At 33.3% G+C, this 13,591-nt stretch overlaps 2 protein-coding genes across 3 annotated transcripts; one reads left to right on the top strand and one right to left on the bottom strand.

The window, feature by feature from the left end:
- Positions 1 to 712: 712 nt before the first annotated feature.
- On the bottom strand, positions 713 to 1,470 carry LOC111492910 (dCTP pyrophosphatase 1-like). Its single transcript, XM_023142418.1, has 2 exons — positions 1,284 to 1,470; positions 713 to 1,189 (listed from the first exon to the last, which is right to left on the bottom strand). The coding sequence occupies exons 1-2, from the start codon at positions 1,410 to 1,412 to the stop codon at positions 950 to 952; spliced, it is 369 nt and encodes a 122-aa protein (XP_022998186.1). The 5' UTR covers positions 1,413 to 1,470; the 3' UTR covers positions 713 to 949.
- A 6,680-nt stretch (positions 1,471 to 8,150) lies between these two features.
- Positions 8,151 to 12,362, top strand: LOC111493149 (protein IMPAIRED IN BABA-INDUCED STERILITY 1-like). 2 transcript variants are annotated; one of them, XM_023142784.1, is made up of 10 exons: positions 8,151 to 8,361; positions 8,447 to 8,851; positions 9,127 to 9,411; positions 9,564 to 9,881; positions 10,040 to 10,267; positions 10,469 to 10,566; positions 10,648 to 10,735; positions 10,968 to 11,501; positions 11,616 to 11,748; positions 11,939 to 12,362. In XM_023142784.1, the coding sequence occupies exons 2-10, from the start codon at positions 8,456 to 8,458 to the stop codon at positions 11,947 to 11,949; spliced, it is 2,091 nt and encodes a 696-aa protein (XP_022998552.1). In that variant the 5' UTR covers positions 8,151 to 8,361; positions 8,447 to 8,455; the 3' UTR covers positions 11,950 to 12,362. The 2 variants fall into 2 exon arrangements, with proteins under 2 accessions (XP_022998552.1, XP_022998551.1); XM_023142783.1 differs by having other exon boundaries at positions 8,151 to 8,851.
- Positions 12,363 to 13,591: the final 1,229 nt, after the last annotated feature.

The following is a 13,591-nucleotide window of genomic DNA, read 5'->3' as shown; positions in this document are numbered from 1 at the left end:
AAAAAAAAAAAAAAAAAAAAAAAATTAAATTAAATACAAAATTAAAAATTTTGAGAATAATAAAATATGAAATAATTTATTATTTAAAAAAAAAAATTAATGTCTACTAAATAGCACCCATCTATTCCTTCCCATGTGATTTCAATTATTATTGAAGGTGCATTAATTGTGTCATAAAAATAAGAAATAAATAAAATAAGTATGATTTTATTTTATGAAATATTCAAATTCCCATAATCAAAATAGGGCTTTGTGTCCATAAAATAGAATAAGATAAGTAAAAAAATTAACCATATTTATTTATTTGATAATTTTTTGAAAATTAGATTTCTGTTTTTTTGGATCAAATAATTATAATGTGATTATTAATTGAATGATATTAAACTGTCATGTCAAGTCAACTGTCAATTTGTATGTCAATAATATTATAAATTTAAATTTAGAATTCAATACTATTTTACACAAATATGCACATTATATGTTTTAGAATTCAAAGAATGCATATGAAAATACGTTTTTCTAAGTATTTATATTTATTTAATTCTTAAAACTTTAAGTTTTGTATAGATATATTTAAAATTTAAAATTTGTAATTTTAAAAGTAGCTAAACTTGTAATTTATCCATTTTTTAAAAAATAATTTCAAAAGGGTTAAAAAGCATTATGTGGTAAAAATTGATATTATTTTCTACAACCAAATAACCATGATGCTAATTATACAAAAATCTATGCATTCGTGAGCTAATTTAAATGTTGGAAAGGTTAAACCTTTAATTTTTTCATCCAACATATATGTCTAAGTAGTTGAATCATATTCAAGATAGTTATTGTTTGTAACCGTCGACAAAAAAAAAAAAAAAAAAAAAAAACACTCTTTATAATTTTGAAATTGAACGAGAAGATAAGATTAAGAACATAATAGGAGGGATGGGTAATGTTGAAGTTTAGTTTAGGGTTGAATTTGTTGGTGAGGAGTGAGAGGGTACTTAGTGGCATTCTTAAGGATCTTGGAAAGGGCAGCTCGCCCAAGATCAACCCCGCACACATCTGCAAGACGAACCAAATAGAGTAGCACGTCCGAGAGCTCCTCCCCCAAGTGCTCCTTGTCGGCGGCGGACCAGTTGGGAAGCCCCCTCGCCACCTCTCCCTTCCATTGGAATATCTCTGTCACCTCCCCCACTTCTCCCACCTTTTTTACCATAATCAACACACCAACGACTCTATAACCAATTACACAACCAAAAAAGAAAACAAAAAGATAGAGTATGTTTGGAATGACTTACTAAGGCCAGGAGGAGGTTTCTCGGACTGTGATACTTATCCCAACCTCTAACTCGAGCGAATTCCGCTACCCTCTCGCTAAGTTCTTTAAGAGGAACGTCTTTGTTCGTCTTCTCCATTTTCTTTTGCATCTCTCGCCCTCATTCGCTTCCTCAATTTAAAGACCAAACCACGAGGAAAATGGGTTATTGATGGGATTGATAATAGTTTTTTCTTTTTTTTTTTTTTTCTTGTTTGAGGTTTATGGGTACTTGATAGTCTTGAATCGGATTAGGGTTTGAGAGTGTTCTTGATAATAAGAATTCGAGGACGATTTAAAAGAATTGAAGTTATTATTTGTATTCTCTTCTATAATGCAATCATAAAAACTTCAAAATTAAATGCGTTTTACTTAAAACAATTATATGTTCCGAAGCTTTTTAAGATTTTTTTTTCTAAAAAATAATTGAATGAGAACAAAACATGTTAAAAAAACCCAATATATTCAAGTTTTGGTAGTTGGAGACGACCAAATGCTAAAAAAAAGATAGTTAGGATTGTCATGTCCAGCTTCATATCGAGGTTACAACAAGGACATATCTAAGGCCCCAACGGCCATATAATTATTTAAATAACAAGGACAATTATTCATTTATATAATTATCTTACGTCATCTTTATTTTTTCTTCCAACATTTTAATACATTTTCTATAATTATTAAAAAAAAGTAGGCACTTTTCTTAATAATGAATAAAGTTTTAATTTTATTTTAATAATTTAGCCAAAATTTGCATTTTTTTTAAACTTCAAAAAGGATTTAAGGATTCAACCAAACTACTCAACTCAAATTATAAATATATATATGATCGATCTAAAAATAGGTTATAATTTTATTCTGTTTATAAAATTATTATGAAAATTAAGAATATTTGATATTTGTAATCATATTATTGGGAATAAAAAATAATTTGAATACTCAAGGGATTATGATTTGAATTAAATTAAATTGGATTGTGAACTCTATTCAGACTGTTTTTACCGGCATCAAGCAAGATAGAAATTGAGGAAGACCAAAATTGTGGTGTGGATCGAAGTCACCGCCGTCGGCGTTGAGAGTTACAAGGTGGAGAAGGTTTGGTTTGTCGCCGGAATCAAGAAATCGTGACCCAATTCGCCTTAATCTTTCTCTTTGCTAATCATTTTTGGGCTTACAACTGTGGACCACAAACAAATGGACTTATGATTAATTATTATGTGTTCTAACTCTTCGAGTGTCATAGTCATGCTTGTCCAAAACATTTTGATTGTAGCTGCATGACGGATATGAGAGTGTACGATCGTTCACCAAAATCATGTCATGTACTATAAGGAATATAACTAGTTGTCACTTCTTCCTACCTGAATTATATGTTATCAAAATTATTGTTGTTGCTTAATCTCTTTTAACTTATAACATTGCTTTCTTTCAAATTATTTTCAGTGTATTTTCTCACCCACATTTCTTAAAATATTTCTTATAAATACAATTCGAGATTCGAGCATATTATGGAGATGATTGAAAAGGGACATTAATTGAAAATTGTGGGTAAAATTGATTGCCAAATGGCACTATATGCAATTACCTAACTTTAAAAGCCCATTTATACACCATGCATGGGAGGCCCAATCCTACTTAATGTGCTTTTAATTGATGCATAGGGTTTCGACCAATATGAAATTCGGGTCAGTTGGGTTTGGTGACTGAATAACTCAAATAAAATTCACAATCCAAACATCTATTTCAAGGTGGGTTCTCACATTATTTTTTTAATTATTTTAAAAAATTCATAAATTAACATTAAACGAACAAAGACAATTTAATTTTCCTGTTCAACACATTGTGAAAGAAGGAGTTAATCCTCATAAGGCATGTTGGGTAATAGGCATTCCCATTCTACGAGTTAATCCTGAGAAGTTATGTGGGTAATTTGCACTGCAGTATTATACAGAAAATATCAAAATTCTGTCAGCCAACAAAAACAGGATTCTGCAGACACCAAAAACAGGATTCTGTAGAGAAAAAACTATATATTGCAAGACTTAATAAGTTGTTTCCCTTGTTCTACACTTATCGAGCCTCAGATATTAAGGATATAGTTGTGGGGTCACCTTCACATCTTAGGGTTGATAAGTGTATTTCGTAAGGGTATAGTTACAGAATAACTAAAATTTCATAAAACTCAAATATCAAATATTCACAAGTTAAAACGGAAGATTAATATCTGTTACAAACGTCAAATATTTTGAATTTTAAAAGTATGGTAGGGTTAGGCTGTAATTCATGTTCTCAAGTTGATTGAGTTCGACCAGATAAAAAAAATGTTAGCCCGTGAATTGTTTCTTTTTTTTTCAAGAATTCAACCCCGTCCCAAATTAATAAAAAAATAATAATAAATAACTCAACTCAACTTATTATACATTTTGGCGTTGACACTTTTTTTTTTTTTTAAATTTAGAAATTACAGATTAATACTAAAATAACAGAATTAAAAGGTAAAATACATGTATTAAATAATATTCTTTATTTTGAAAATGATATAATTAATTAAAAAAATGTGATTAAAATGATATAATTAAGCCTAGAAATGAGGAGTGTTGAGTAATGAATTAATTAAATTAATTAAATTAATAAAGCTGTAATTTATGTGATTAATAAAGTAGTTGGGAAGTGAGTAGACTGACCCAACCGCGTATGACTTGTGTCTTATATATAATATTAAACAAATCATGGATCTCCCAAATAAATTAATTCAATACCTACCTTAACCATCTTTCTCATAAACTATAAACAAACTTCTCAATTATAATTATATTCTTCCTTCATGTGAGCGCATACGTCAATAAAACCTGATTGATACCCAAATTTGTTATATTCAATTAACGCTCGAATCCCAATCAACATGTGGTACCAAAATACGAGTAATCAATATCTGATTTATGCTAAAACCCTTAGACATTGTACTTTAAGTGAGCTGACACATAAATAAGATGACCCTTTCGACTAATTGAGTTCATTATCAAACCAACCAACCTCTCGACTCAGGTTTACTTCTAACAAATTAGGCCGATCTCATGAGTGATAAGGAGACTTCTAGCCAATTGAATCCAAAAACTCTCATGTGAACCCCTAATTCATAAAGTTAAAACCCTAAATCAATTTGATTTCATTTCAAATGATTGTATCTCGCGGAGAACTTGATCTAAAAAATCTTATTGAAAACCCTAAACTTTCAAAATTTATGACCATAATTAGTCATTATGTAAATGTATCCGTCCTAAAATAAATATTTGACACTATATCTCTAGATATTACATCTTCCTTCTAAGTTGCCTAATTTAACTCTTTGCTAACTATTTTGACCCATTCGAAGGAGGGATCAACCAAAATAGGTCTAGTTCAATTTGTGGAGGTGACCCTTCTAGGTTGTAGCCAAGTTTAACCTTATAACTCATTTGATCCTACAATAGTTTATGATAATTTTACACTATTTGGACCTAAAACTCAGATAAAGTCACATATACTCTTAGCTAAGAGGTCAGACATTCAAATCTCTCGTATATACAACTTTGTTCAACTAAGAAAACGAAAATGACATAACTAAAAACGATTAGAACAATGTGGAAAGTGGAATTGATTGATTGGGGAAGAAGATGGGGAAGAGAGTGAAGTGGAAGCATCATAGCTTTGAAGAACAGACATCACATGCAAACTTCATAAACCCTAAAACCCTAAAAGGGAAACATCAATCAAACCCACACCCATCTTTCTTATTCTAAATATTTTATATGCCTATCATTATCATTCATATTGAACCTCTTTTCTTCGTCTTCTTCTTCTTCTTTTGGGGCATTCATCAAAACCCATGTGGGTAATTGTGGTTAAATCATGATTACATTATTTCTTTTTAAAAGGGAAGGTCATGAACATTACTGGATTAATTAGTTATCAAAGCTTATTATTTGACTTAAAGTCAATGTATAGCCCATGCATGCCATGTGAAATAATGAATCTAGGGTTAGGTTGTAACAACTACACCATTTAAAAAAGTATAATCTTATGTAACGTTCCAGGTAGATTTGAAATCTGGGTTCAACCCTTGTTGGCTTTCTTATTAGTCTTCAACAATTCCAACATGTCTACGTTACCTATTTGTCTTGAATTACTACTTTTATAAATGAAAATTAACTTCGAAAAATTATGTTTTTTTTTAAATACTATTCAATTTTATTTTTCGGGATTAGCCAAACGAAGTCTTGGGGACAATTTGGGGACAACTTTGAAATTCAATGTCATGTTTCAATTTCTAAGAAGCTTCCATTTATTATGATAAAATAAAATTGTTGACCACCATTTTTATTAATAAAAAATATTATAATGTTGAATTTTCAAATTTTGACTAATATAATCCTTTTAGACCAATATTTAATACACTTGCTATTTCTATAAATGCAAAAAATAAAAAACTTAAAATTTAAATTATAGAAAAATTTAATTTTTTTTTCAGTAAATTTGATAATTATTTTTTCCGTATTTGTTTTTGAAGAACTTCTTAAAATGTTATTATTGTGGAAATTGAAAGCAGATTGAGCATATAATATAAAATAAATGAATAAATAAAAACTATAATATATAGTTTTCCATGTTGGGAATGATATCGAAATAAAAGTAACAACCCAAATTAAAGAATAAATCAACCATTAATTTTATTGCACAAAAGCAGAGGCATGCATGCCAATAGGGTGGGGCCCAATAAAGTCAATCCTGTGGGCCCACCGGCTCATCTCAAAAGTACCAAACAAAAACAATTAAATAAAGTGAATTATAATTGTTTTTTTTTTTTTACTTTTTTGAAAAATTACAAAAAAAAAAAAACCACTCGATTAAAGAAATTATTTATGAGTAATTAAGTGATTATATGGTGTAAAATTTTTAAAATTAAAATAATTATTTCATTACCACTCTCCCATTATTACATTTAGAAACTATAGTGTAAATTTTTAAAAGATTTAGTTTCGATGGATGGTAAAATTTAAAAAAAAGAAAAAAAAATATAAAATTTGAGTTTGATGGTATCATTTTTATAATAAATTGAAATTTGAATAGTTTCATGATAATATTTTTCAATTATTTTGTTAACAATCAAAATTAACTTTACTCCTTCCCGTACTCCATGGTCTATTCTTTCACACTTGTTTTTACCCAATAAAAATATGATTTAAAATTTTAAAAGGTTTAAAATTTCAATTTTAGAATAATATTAATTAATAGATCACTCGATTGTCACGTTAAAAAAAAGTATTTATATTTATTAAATAATATAAGAAACATTATAAAATTTAGAATTCACTCGTGCGTGCATATGTGTGTATAATAGAGTGGTTTGATGGATAAAAATGATTAAAAATAAACTATAAATAGACCCTGTTAAATTTAAAATAGACTTAAAATTGGACGTAGAAGATGTTAATTTGACGTTATTACCAAAGATAGTAAATCAGTAATTGTTGATTATTAAATTTAAACAAGTAGTTAATTAAATGAGTAATTATTATTTATGGGATGTGAGCCAATTTCATTTGTGAACGAAATATAATCTTTGATCTAATTGGGATTTGAAGTGAGTTTGGAGACTAATTGGGATTTGGGATCCCATTGATTCAAGACAAATTAATTGCAGTTTATTAAAAATATTATAAGCTGGATTCTAAATTAATCTAAAATTATATTAGGAGAAAATTAGTGCAAAATTAGTACTTTATAATATTATAATTTTTTTTTAAAAAAAATTGTGTCTAATAAAGGTTGAATTTAGTACTTAATATATATTCAAACTTTTGATTTTTTTTTTTATATTTAATAACTTTATATTTATTTTTACTTTTCTTATTATTTATAATATTAAAATTTTAAAAAAACTTAAAAAAGTCCTTTAATTAAATTAAATAGGTTAATGCTAATTTTAAAATTTCATAAAACATAATATTAATGGTAATAATATTTGCAAATGAAAGGATATTAATTAAGGGTTTTAAAATTTAAAATTATTTTTGAAATATTTGTGGAAATTTTAAAGATGGAAACAAAGAAATAATGGTTTAATCTAAAACTAATTATTATTGAAACTTTTGGGTATTTATTTTTTAAAGATGTTTTTATTAATTTAACTTTTAAAAACCTCTATTTTGAAAGAAAAAGAAAAAGAAAAAGAAAAAGAAAAGAGGGAGACAAACAACGAATTTTCGGGGGTCATAAATGGAAAATATTTTATTATTTTATTATTTTTAATAAAAAAAGACAGGTACTTAGTCAACAACTACCCTAAACCAAAACCCACTCCAACGCGCCAAGCTGACAACCACGCGCTACGTGGTTGGATTAAACAAAATGGGCTTCGTTCCCATTTGGCGGTCAGATACACGCGACACTTGAGAGAAGAAGGTTTCTGGAAAGTGGGAATTGCGAGTCCAATTAAAAAAATGGAAGACCAAAGCAATAAAGGAACAAAAGCAGAGAATAAACAGAGGCTGCCCGAAACTCTGCCCATCCCGGTTTGTTTCACACCTCTTTTCGTCGTTTTGGTTGGTTCACAAATTCAGACTTACAGACAAAAAAAAAAAAAAAAAAAACAACCAAACCATGAAATTTAATTTGAAGGAATTATCTATGTATTATTGACATATGCTTAAGAACGTTTCAAAATGTCTTCATCGATTATGGTAATTTTAGTCGATTGGATCCATTACTTTCGATTTAAATATTATTTTGATTGTTGAATATATATATATATATCTTTTTTAATATGAAATTGAAAAAGGGTGATTACTCGAGTGTTGGAAAGAAAGTTGGATGGGGTTAGAATAAGAGGGAAATTTATGGAAGGTGTTGATTTTGTTGCTCAAATTTTCATTATTTACTGATGATGTTGGAGCAGTGGGTATTCACCTTTCCGTTGATTTCGCGGTGTTTAGCCTACGGAGCCTCTCTTTAATGCCTTCTTCTTCTTCTATTCACCATCTTCCGTAATCGCCGCACTGTGGATCCAAAACACTCACTCATACACCGTAAGCACAAATCCACATTCCAAATTTCTAAACCAAACTTCCCTCATTTTTCCTTTCTGGGTTATTAATGGTTGAGTAGTTACAGTGATCCGCCATGGGGTGTGTCAACACGAAGCATGCCGTGTCCGTTACGCCTGCATTCGATCACTCCGGTGTGTTTCGGGACAATGAATCCACGGCGATCGCCAACTCGGGTCGGAGCCGACTTGGGTTTGGGGAGATTGACAAGGGTTCGAAGCCGAAGTCCAAGACGAGGACAAAAGGGTCCAATGACTTCAATGGGGTTGCGAACGAGTTCGGTGAGTCGGGTCGAGCGAGTTCTAATGGCGGTGGGAATGATACTTTGAGCTTCCGAATTGGGAATTTTAATAAGTATATGGAAAGTGAGCAAGTGGCGGCGGGATGGCCTGCTTGGCTCTGCGCCGTCGCCGGTGAAGCCATTCAGGGCTGGGTTCCACTCCGCTCTGATGCCTATGAAAAATTGGAGAAGGTTCTTAGTTCTTAGTCCTTTTCACGCCCTTTTGATCTCTGTTTTGCTCTGTTAATCATATCAAATCCATTGAGTGTTTATGACCTGATAATCAGATCCCCCCAAAATTGAAATCTATCACTATGAACAAACTTCTCTGTATTTGTTATTTAATCTTTACTGTTGACATGTCTATACCTCATATTATGTTAGTTGAAGTTGCTGTGTTCCTAGAAAGTTGTTGTTGGTCAAGATGGACTAAGTTCTGTCTCCTTATTGTTGTTGAATCTTAATAGATTGGACAAGGTACATATAGTACTGTATTCCGAGCACGTGAACTCGAGACAGGAAGGATAGTCGCTTTAAAGAAGGTCCGTTTCGATAATTTCGAGCCCGAAAGTGTTCGGTTTATGGCACGAGAGATCATGATTCTCCGCAGGCTTGATCACCCTAACATCATCAAATTGGAGGGCTTAATCACGTCTCGTTTATCATGTAGCATTTACCTTGTGTTCGAGTACATGGATCATGACATTACTGGACTCTTGTCTTGCCCCGACATCACTTTTAGTGAATCACAGGTATGCTTGATTGCAGTATCGCATCAAGTACTTGATGCTATGCTATACTATGTTGTTATTACAAAGCTTACTTGTTTAGATTATATCTTAGGGAGTTGAAATCGAGACAATGAATACAGTAATGAATCCGTTGTTCTTTTCGTTTTCTGTAGATTAAATGTTACATGAAACAATTGTTATCTGGGCTCGAGCATTGTCACTCACGCGGTGTAATGCATCGAGATATTAAAGGGTCTAATCTTCTAGTCAATAATGAAGGGGTATTGAAGGTGGCTGATTTTGGTTTGGCAAACTTCTGTAATTCGGGGCACCGACAACCTCTAACCAGTCGTGTTGTCACGCTATGGTATCGTCCTCCTGAACTTCTACTCGGCTCCACAGACTATAATGCATCTGTGGATCTTTGGAGCGTTGGCTGTGTTTTTGCAGAACTCCTTGTTGGGAAACCTATTCTTCAAGGAAGAACAGAGGTAATGTTTTTGTCATTGAAACATTAAAATAGAAGCTGGAAGACATTTGATGTCTTTAATGATTAAATGTCTGATATGAGTGAACTGAGATGTCTTCCTTAATGAATCATGACATTCCATTTGCAATCTATTATTGATACCTTCCTCATCCAACACAGGTTGAACAGCTACACAAGATCTTCAAGCTTTGCGGCTCTCCTCCTGATGAATACTGGAAAAAATCTAAACTTCCACATGCCACTTTGTTCAAACCACAACATCCTTACAATAATTGTTTACGACAGACGTTCAAAGATTATCCTTCGACGACCGTGAACTTGTTAGAAACTCTTCTTTCTGTCGAACCATACAAGCGCGGAGTTGCATCCTCTGCTCTCACATCTGAGGTAATAATGCTGTGGAGCAAAATGTTAAATCTTTTGCTGATATCTCAAGCTTCTGAAACTATTGCATCATAAACTTTGATTTTTCACGTTTAATGTGTCGATTTGTCGGTATGGATTATACAATCAGTGTTCTTTGCAGATACTAGAACCAAAAAATCAGTGTTCTTTGTCTAATGCTATATCCTTTGTGGGTTCTTTCAGTATTTCAGTACAAAACCGCATGCATGTGATCCATCAAGCATGCCAATATATCCACCAAGCAAAGAGATTGATGCAAAACAAAGAGAGGAGTCTAGAAGGTTGGTTTCTCATTCCAAATCTAATTGCTTCTTCTGATTCACTATTGTTCATCTTTAATCAAATTCATTTAACAATCTCAGGAAAAAAGGCAGTGGAAGAACCCGTGGATTAGATAGCAGACGGTTAACTCGAAAGCATCTCGGAATCAGTAAATTAGCACCAGCAGAGGTATTTCCTCTCTCTGCTTCTATTCATTTTGTAACGACCCAAGCCCACCGCTAGCAGATATTATCCTCTTTGAGCTTTTCCTTTCGGGTTTACCCTCAAGGTTTTTAAAACGCGTCTGCTACAGAGAGGTTTCCACACCCTTGTAAAGGGTATTTCGTTCTCCTCCCCATCCAACGTGGGATCTCACATATTGTAAGGAAATTCTCATACGTCCACTTAAAATGTTGTACAGGACTTATCGGTTTCAGCTCGAGATTTGCATAAGATTAGTATTAATGCTCAAAATCTTAAAGAAGAGAAGGTTATCAAAGGTGGTGAGGTGAAAAAGGTTTCAAATGATAAATTGGAAGAGTCTATGCATGTAAAGAATGCATCCCAAGGAGACATTCCCTTCTCTGGCCCCCTACAAGTTTCTACATCAAGTGGCTTTGCGTGGGCAAGACGACGAAGAGACGAAGCGTCTATTAGATCGCATTCGAGATCAATTTCACGAGGACACATAATTAATGGGCTGGATCATTCTGCTATATTGCATTCAAGAAGCAATGTGGACTCTAAGTTTCATGAAAAGGGAGACATGTTGTCCATCAGCTGTTCAAGTTCGAAGGGACGTGAATCAAACGAGAGATCCAAGGTTGTGATACGGAATCAGTGGGGGAAGTTTGAGTGTCCCGATTCGTTTGATGCTTCGGATGAGTACTGTTCGCAGGATTTTTCAGTGGCACTCTACTTGCAAGATGAAATGGAAGCTAAGAGGAGTAATCTGGTAAGTATAAGATGATTAGCGCTAGCCCTCCTTTGATTGATGTGTGCCATTGTCTTAAAAAGCTTGCAAGGGTTGTTCTACTATCTAAACCTCCATGACTTGATGTTGTGACAGAGTTATCAGGATCAAGTGGACAAAGTTGAATACTCTGGGCCCTTGTTATCTCAATCGAGCCGAGTGGATGAACTCCTAGACAGACACGAGAGGCACATCCGACAGACAGTTCGAAGATCGTGGTTCCAAAGAGGTACATTACATTTTACCTCAATGTCAGCATTTTCTCTTGATATGTTTGCCACATGATCTTAAACACAAAGTTGAAATAAGTTCGCAGCGCCTTCGTTGCGAGCTCGTTTGTCTTTCTGTCTGCAGTCCTTATGTTTGCCGTGTGTTTGATTTTACATTCTTCTCAGAATCATCTGTTCTCACATCTGTAGGTAAAAATTGATTAGTAATCAGTTTAAAAAACTCTGGAGACTGGGGTTTGCTTTTCGAAGAAAGCACCCAGAGAAGAGATCTTCTCTGGTTGAACATGGCAATCACTCAAAACTTTTATTGATTCCTGAAGATGTCATAGCAGTAAATTCATAACCAAAGAAGTTAAAGACATTGCTGTTCAACACAAGTACACACGTTGGAACGTCTCACGAAAGTCGAACTATTTGGATGATCAAACGAGTTCATTTCCTTCCAAACAGCCATTTTTTTTTCTCTTCTGTTTAGTTCCCTGAGTATTTTTTTTATCCAATCCTGTAATGTACAGTCTTGTACTGATAGATGATGAGAAAGTATTATTGTAAATGTTCCTGATTCGTAAGCATGGCAGCAGCTTCTCGTTCAATAACAACACAAAATTCTACATGGGCAGTATCCTTATCAGGTGTTACTATTCTTAAATGCACTAATTTCTTCACTTCACTGCTTGCTTCCATGAAAAGAAAAGGAGGGAAATAATAGTGTGATGCAAAACCATAAGAATCTTAAATCATGGTTGATTGTCTGCAGATGCATTCTTCAGTCTTATTGTTGGCAGCAATTGTGAGATGTTTGGAGGAGAATGAAACATTCCTGTAAAGATGTTACGAGAACGAAATATTATTTACAAGGGTGTGGAAACCTCTCCCCAATAGATGGGAGGGAAATCCCAAGCCGAAAGAGAATAATATCTGGTAGCGATGAACTTGGGCCGTTACCAATGGTATCAAAGCCAGACATCGGGCGATGTACCAGCAAGGAGGCTGAGCACTGAAGGTGGGTGAATACAAGGAGAGGGGTGGATTGGGGGGTCCCACATCGATTGGAGAAGAGAACGAGTGTCGGTGAGGATGCTAGGCCCCAAAAAGGGTGGATTGTGCGATCCCACATCTGTTAGGGAGGAGAACGAAACATTTTTTATAAGGGTGTGAAAATCTCTCCCTAGCATACGCGTTTTAAAAACATTGAGGGGAAACTCGAAAGAGAAAGCCCAAATAGGACAATATCGGTTAGTAGTGGGCTTGAGCCGTTACTTCATGTTGGCAGCAAGCATCATCACCAAATGCTACATTTTTGTGTCTATCCTCTTATGCAATTTGTTAATGAATCGTTGTCTTAGTAGAAGCGTGCAAATAGATATGGAGTTAAGACACCTAATATGCACACAGGAAAGAAGTCGAACCAAATCAGATCGAAAATCAAATCATAAACGTGTTGTTTGGCAATCAAATCGCCTCCATTGTTGGGAAGAGGCAAGGACAAAAGGGAGAGGACATTCATAATGTACAAAGTTAAGCATCTGGGTGATCAAACAAGATAAGTCCTGCTGGGTGAAGATGGGGGCAAAGGGATGTGAAACAGTGGTTTTAGGATTAAGATAGTGAAATTGAGGGCTCCATAATTGAAATGATATTGTAGAAAAGAAAGCAAATGGGACATTATGTTAAAAGCCTAGCTTAAGCTACACATGGATGTGCCTCTTCCTTTGTCCTCATCTTCTTTGGTAATTAGCATTCATCCTTATTACAACAACCTTCAATTCCTCTCTCACCAAATCATCATCCCTTGACAAATGCATCAAAATAATTCATTTCCGCTCGGTCGATCAATGATAG

This window comes from Cucurbita maxima, unplaced genomic scaffold, assembly GCF_002738345.1.
Source record: "Cucurbita maxima cultivar Rimu unplaced genomic scaffold, Cmax_1.0 Cma_Scf00018, whole genome shotgun sequence".
NCBI classification, from domain to species: domain Eukaryota; kingdom Viridiplantae; phylum Streptophyta; class Magnoliopsida; order Cucurbitales; family Cucurbitaceae; genus Cucurbita; species Cucurbita maxima.
The sequence above is the reverse complement of the archived record's forward strand: the minus strand, read 5'-3'. Positions and strand labels throughout refer to the sequence as shown.

Coding starts and splice junctions, on each gene's coding strand:
- LOC111492910 (XM_023142418.1), bottom strand. CDS start 1,412: ATGCAAAAGAAAATGGAGAAGACGAACAAAGACGTTCCTCTTAAAGAA. Junction 1,190..1,283: donor GAAACCTCCTCCTGGCCTTA/GTAAGTCATTCC, acceptor ATGGTAAAAAAG/GTGGGAGAAGTGGGGGAGGT.
- LOC111493149 (XM_023142784.1), top strand. CDS start 8,456: ATGGGGTGTGTCAACACGAAGCATGCCGTGTCCGTTACGCCTGCATTC. Junction 10,268..10,468: donor CCTCTGCTCTCACATCTGAG/GTAATAATGCTG, acceptor GGGTTCTTTCAG/TATTTCAGTACAAAACCGCA. Junction 10,567..10,647: donor CAAAGAGAGGAGTCTAGAAG/GTTGGTTTCTCA, acceptor TAACAATCTCAG/GAAAAAAGGCAGTGGAAGAA.